Raw genomic sequence first — 6,643 nt, 5'->3', positions numbered from 1 at the left:
TGTAAATGCTGTCCATTTGATTGTACCACTTCCATTTTGTTTTTTTGGTTTGAACCATTCGTTGTGGTCCTTGTTGGTCCGGTGATGGCGCTGCAGCTTTTTAAGCTTCTCATGACTTTGTTTTTGAGAAGCCATCAACAGAGTCCCTCTTGTGACACAACTATTGTCTCTACCTATGACTAATAGTCTTCTGATGTTGGGTTTTCAGCCTGACTCAACACGGTTCAAACCCCAGCAAAGTAGGTACAAAAAAGGGGAACCAGGTGATCAAAAACCTTTATAAGTGAGTTGAGCCATGTCAAGCTGCGCTTAGTAGGAGCTAGTGAAAAGAGCCGTTGGTAGATCCTAAACATATTTCCTTTCCCTTGAGGAGGAGAGTTTGGGTAAGATGATTGATACCTGAACATAGTTGGGTGTGCAATCTTTCCAGACACATGAAAACTGGTTTTGAAATGACGAAAGAAGGCTAAGCCAAAGCCCTGACTTGGACGATATTGAAAATCTGTGGACTGTGCCAGAAAAAGATGGCTAAAATTCACTGAAACTACAAAAAGCTTGTGGTTTCTTCAATTGTCTAATCATCCAAACATTACACGTTATGTATATTTTTCAGCTTTTATATATAATGACGTCCTATGTAGATAATCATACTTTTGCGCTCAGTTATGGCGTCTGCTGAATTATTAAGTGTCAAAGTCAATAAAAATCCCAATTTGAGCAGATGTCACTTACAGCTGCAACTTAAACGAAACGCTTTTTGACCAATTTTACAGAATATGTCTACAATCCCTGTTCATTGATGCTGAATAGTGGTTGTAGATGGAAACGAAACCGTTAGCTTCCTTCTTTTTAATCTGTTGAGTTCGTGGTAGGTTATACTTCCTCGTGCTCCCGGTTCGTGGTTCCTGGATGCTTCTTTCTTTCTTTTTTTTTTTTTTGTCGCTGAAGCGCCGTCCCTCGCAGGCCTCCCTCCCGCCCCCCTCTCCTTCCTTCCTGCGCCGCGCTCTCGCCAAGCCTCCGCTGTTTAAATGGGCCAAGTTGAGAAGCGGCGGAGAGTGCAAATCTTGTTTGGTCTGGGTCTGTGAACTTCAGCGTGACTTAAGCAACACCCAGCAGTCTGAATCTCAACAACTCTTTCTAAACTTTCAGAGGCATTAATGACGCGAAAATTCTCCGTTTGAGTTTGGTTTCTGATTAATAACGTGTGGCAATGTGGTTTATTTAATTTTTATTTATTTTTTAATTTTTATTTTTTAGATCAGCTGTGTAACTGAGTACTTGTCATGTATAATTCCCTATTCCCCTCGGAAGTAATTTGGTCTGGCTTTATTTAAATTTCGCCTCATTATAATCATAATAAAAAAATCTTTTAATTTTACCCAAATGTGATAGGACGAGTCACTCTGAGCAGTGGTGATCTAACCTAATGTAAGTGGCTCAGGGCTTCCCAGCATGACAGGTATTAACAGAGCGAGCGAGATTAAATGTGGGAGGTAGGAGAGCTGCGACGCTGCCGCTGCGAGCTGGAAACTACTGAATGGGAATCTATCCGGCAACTTCAGCAGACCGCTCTCTCACGGCGACACGGGGGCTCCTCTGCGTAAAACCGAGCGGCGCGTCTTCCAGTCTGGCTCAGCCCCGCTTGCACGCCAGGAGGACGCTCAAGTTGGATCGGGCGCGCAGTTTCTCACTCCTTCCCGGCGCTCGGCTCCCACTAACATGCCTGCCATCAAGAAGGAGCGGCTGGATGGAGACGACATGGCTCTGACCGCCTTCAACCAGTCCGAATACCTGGCCCCTTTAAATGCCACCGCCATCCCCGTGGTGACCCCGCACCCGCCGCCCTACGAGCACATTTTTGCCCATCACCGCGCGTACTTGGGGCTCCACGACTCGGCGCTGCATCACCAGCACCTCCACCACCACACGGACGACTTGATGCTGGAGAGGTTCTCCTCCATCCCGGACTTTCAGCCCTTCTTCGACAACGGGGAGCCGTGCATCGAGGTGGAGTGCGGCGAGAACAAGGCTTTGCTTTATATCAACAAACTGTGTCAGGGCAGTAAGGGACCCTCGATAAAATACAGGGGCGAGTGGCTCACCCCCAACGAGTTCCAGTTTGTTAGTGGACGGGAGACTGCCAAAGACTGGAAGCGGAGCATTAGACACAAAGGTAAGAGCAGCACTAACTTTCATTCATATTGTGGGGAGGAAAACATTTTTATCATCACTTTAAAGCTTCAGGGAGTCCACTTTGCGTGGAGCGAGCTGGGTTTTGGAGTGAAAGGGTTACAGCCGTCAGTACGTAAGGAGACAGATGGGGCGCATGGGTAGCCTCCACACTCCCTCCGAGGCTATGACACAGACTTTGGGCTGCGATCGCTCACCAGACCGGGGCATCTGGATGGGATGAGGTGGAAGTAAGACATAGATGCAAATTAAGAGACTATGCATTTTTTTATTTATTTAATGAATGTTTTTGGCGGGATGGATCGTGGAGTCCTGCATGGGAGTTGATGCTTTTACGCAGTATATGCTGGATTAAAGTAACTTTAGACACATTTACACGTGTTTCAAGCAGTTTTATAGCTGCTGTTGTGGATGAATTTAGCTGGAGTTTGGTACTTTAGCTCTTAAATAATCTGACCAGCTGTTATTCTGTTCTGTTATTATTATCTTGGCTTTTATTATTATATTTGCGTCCAGTTTTTGCACTCTTTCTTACACACGTAGAGGCAGGACGCATTAAGATGTGAGTGTGTGTGTGTGGTGGGGAGGGATGGCGCCCCCAGGTCCAAACTGCTAGCCTAATAGTTAGTTATATCAGTTCTTATGGACAGATGACAGTAGTCTCTTTAGCAGCCCACACTGGGCAGTGAGTACAATTAACGTGGAACTTACTTGAATATATGTTCAGTTCACCTACAGGAGATGTGAAAAGGCTGAACTGTCAATGTCATATGAGACAGAGGAGAAATATTGACTCCTTCCTAAATATCCACTGAAGTGCATCTCTCTTGGTTTTCAGGAAAAAGTCTCAAGACTCTCATGTCCAAAGGAATCTTACAGGTGCACCCTCCGATTTGTGACTGTCCTGGCTGCCGGATTTCATCTCCAGTGGTAAGAATGCTGCAGTGTTGTCTCAAATCTTTCCTTGTCCTCATGTTTAAAATAATAAGTAGAAGCATCTTCATAGTTGCTGCTTTTATTGAACTCAAATGCTACTTTTGTGTTTAGAGTAAAAACGGTTAAGGGATTGTTGAGTGAGGGTCATACAGCCTCCTGGGAAGGAAAATCAATACAAAACAGAACATTTATTGATACAACGCAGTTATTTAGGGTCAAAATACTTGTTTGTTTTAATTATTGTTTTACTTCACTGGAAGTAAAAAGAAATGTTTGTGTGTGGGATTGGTCCAGCTTCGTTAGATGGAGAACTCTACCAATTGGATTCTTTGTAATTGAATCTGAATGTGAATTTACGCTTTAGAGTGAATTAGATTCAATAAAGTTGCACATATGGATCTGTTTGCCTGTGAAGTCCATAGAAGAGGTCAAGATTTAGCAATATCTAAACAAATGGTTTTTCATTTCATATTGATTCACATCAATTCTTTTACTGCTAAAAATCAGAGATCCTCTCAATCTGTTTCGCACACTACTGACTAATGTTACGATTTAATATTGTTACAACTTTTTAAAAGACGTCTAGCTTGTTTAAAAGTTGGACCAGTCTTGGTAATATTTTTCAGAGTGATTTGTGTGTGAACATGTGGAAGCTGCATCTCCTCACCCCTCATGGTGAGGACCCCACAGGCTCACACACCAACTTTGATGGTAATTTTTCTCAGTGTAAACATCAGAACCACTCTCGGCTCTTCTGTATTGAAAAGCTCTTTAGTTGAAGGCACTGAGCTGCCAATTACGCTCCCTAGACGTTAGACATATTGTTGGTCAGACTCATTTCAGCCTGACTGAATCCGCTTCCTCCTCACCTGTCCGCCGTTGAACTCTTGTTTGCCTAGGCTCTTTCCTCGGGGGCTCGAACCAGGGCGCCGAGCCAAACCTTGAGGCCTTGCAGGTGTGTCACGATTATGGCATCACCGCGCTCAGTTTTTTTTTTTTTTTTTTCTCCCTTCTGTGTGTCTGTGTGTCAGCTTTGAGCAAGCACGCCGTCAAATCTGTTCACACAGGTGCAGCCGGCTGTGTGCGTGTGTGTGTGTGTGTGTTTTTATCACCACGGAGCGCATCTGTCGTCGCTCCCAAGCACTAATCTTGAGGGAAGGGTGTAAGAGGCTTAGCGAGCTACTGAGCATGGCTACCGCTGATTATTGTGTGCGAGGCACGCAAGGCGAAGGCGGTTGATAAGCCGGAGGTGTTTGAGTGATATAGGTAAAACTGGTGACATTTCTTTCAGCCAACAACGGAGACCTGCACCTTAACGGAAAGGCTTCAGCCAGAACAAATTGCGCAAGTTCGGCGGGGGTCTTATTATTTTGAGGTTCTGAGTGTGCTCGCTAATGTTTAGGCTCATTACAGATTTGAGAGTGATTGGTTTTTTTGGCCTGCCGTGGCTTGTGCAGTTCCACTTCAGTTGCAGTTGTGACGGAGAAAACTTTGTTACTTACGTAAGCAGAGATATGAGAGCCTTATGGTTGTTGTTGTTGTAGTCTTTTTCTACTGCTCTCTCTCTCCTTGTGTGGTGGTGAAGCCTAAAGCCTAACCCACCAAGTTAATATTACCCTGACACACGCACGCCCGCACCCGCACCCACACCCACACACACCCCCCCACACACTGACGCACATGTTGGCAGGTCCATGCGAGGCAGTGAGGGTTAGGCGGAGGAGGTAAGGCAGCGGGACTTGTATGGCCTGTACTGGCGTCTCTCCTCTCTCCCCACTGACTGACTCCCCTCAGGGCATGGCTGCAGCAGCAGCACTCCCTCGCTGATGAGCTCTCTCGCACACACACCCCAGCACACACACACACGGGCCTGCCTACTGACACAAATTACCTCATGCCGACATTTATTTTGAAAGTTTGACGGCTGAACTTTGAGTGATCTTGTTTCCCTTATAGGCATGAGGCAAGCGATCATAAAGTGCAGCAGCTGTTGGGAAGAGGTTTCACCTGCCTGCCCACAAGCTGCTCATCACGACACAAACTTGCCGAAGAGTTCAGAAATGCGGGGAACTCTGAATATTTGGATTCGACAAGGAAATCAGGCTAGAATAAATCAAAAAGTGTTTATTTATTTCAGTTATTTAGGTAAACAGTGGCGCTCCTTTATGTTATAACGTCATACAAAGAGAGTGATTCATTTCAGACATTTATTTGTGTTAATTTGGCTGATTATGGCTTACAGCTAATAAAACCTCAGACTAATAAAAGTTTAGTACACAAACAGTTAAAAGTATGTTCATGTACTGTACTCTGTATGGACTCACAGCTCCTTCTGCATGAATTACTGTATCAACACGGCGTGGCATGGAGGCGATCAGCCTGCGGCTCTGCTGAGGTGTAATGGAAGTCCAGGTTGCTATAATGGTGGCCTTCAGCTTGTGTTCGTTGCTTAGTGTGGTGTTCCTCCTTTTTCTGTTGACAATAGAGATTCTCTGTAGGGTTCTGGAAAGTTCGCTGGCAGGACAATCACTCTGCTACCTTGGTCATAGTAGCAGGTGTTAATACTTTTGGCTGTGTGGGCTGGAAATTCTGCTGGAAAATGAAATCAACATCTTTGTGACGTTTTTCAGCATAGTTGCACAATTTAACCTAAATTTATTGTTATTACTGTATGCAACTGCTTGTTGCGCAGTACAGGAGTGCGACAAAGTTACTGGATTGCAACAGCTATTGGTTAACTATTTAAGTATAAAACCTTCAGACTCTCTATGCCTCCCATATATTAGCTGACAGTTCTTGTTTATTGCAGCAGAAAAAGTTTTAAGAGGCGATCAGGTGGACAGTCTACTCCTCTGGCGTTTGTTTTTGCTGTAAATTGAAATTCAACCACTTTTTAAATATTTGTTGCTTAATGTGTTATTATGTGAATCACATTTCCTGGTATGCCTCTGCTCTGACTTTGGATTTGATAAAACATGGTGGATCAACATCAGAAGATGACATGGCACCCAAACCTCACTGACTGCAAAAACTTCACTCTGGATCTGAAGCACCTGAGATTCTGTTTTTCTCTTGCTCTAATCTCTGGAAGCTTTAAATCCATTAATATGACAAATTTACTTAGTAAAGAGGACTTTGTTTCTGACCATAAGCTTTACAAAAGGGATGCAACACGTCTTGAAGCTCTGACTCCAGCAGCATCTCCCTTCTTGTGGTTATCCTCAAAACACTTTAATGAATTTTCTTCTGTGCTTTTCCCTTCCACTCAACTTTCTGTTAGTATTCTGCTTGCTTGTACCATGTGGAAAAGCTGTATTTGTAGCATTTATCTTTTGTGCCTTATGCTCCACATGGAGACTTGTTTGTGAGGATGTTTTCCATTTTTATTGAACTTATGTTCTAATGTTCTGTGAACATGAATTTTAGGGTTTCTGTAGCTAGAAGCGGCAAAATCCCCATAAATAAACCTGTGAAATGTTATCACTTTCTGTGTGATGAATCTAAATGTTTCATTCAT

General features: G+C 44.0%; 1 protein-coding gene across 3 annotated transcripts in view; it reads left to right on the top strand.

Moving 5' to 3' along the window:
- Positions 1-359: 359 nt before the first annotated feature.
- samd11 (sterile alpha motif domain containing 11) overlaps positions 360-6,643 on the top strand; it is a 64,609-nt gene continuing 58,325 nt past the window's right edge. Inside the window, exons 1-2 of one of the 3 annotated variants that reach the window (XM_028039593.1) lie at positions 360-2,173; positions 3,029-3,120. In XM_028039593.1, the coding sequence (XP_027895394.1) occupies positions 1,720-2,173; positions 3,029-3,120 (546 nt within the window). In that variant the 5' untranslated portion in view covers positions 360-1,719. Of the gene's footprint in view, positions 2,174-2,216; positions 2,421-3,028; positions 3,121-6,643 lie in introns of those variants that run through there. The other 2 variants (XM_028039520.1, XM_028039668.1) reach the window with 2 other exon arrangements.

Source organism: Xiphophorus couchianus, chromosome 1 (genome assembly GCF_001444195.1).
Source record: "Xiphophorus couchianus chromosome 1, X_couchianus-1.0, whole genome shotgun sequence".
Lineage (NCBI taxonomy): Eukaryota > Metazoa > Chordata > Actinopteri > Cyprinodontiformes > Poeciliidae > Xiphophorus > Xiphophorus couchianus.
Note: the sequence above shows the minus strand (reverse complement) of the source record. Positions and strands in the feature narration are given on the sequence as shown.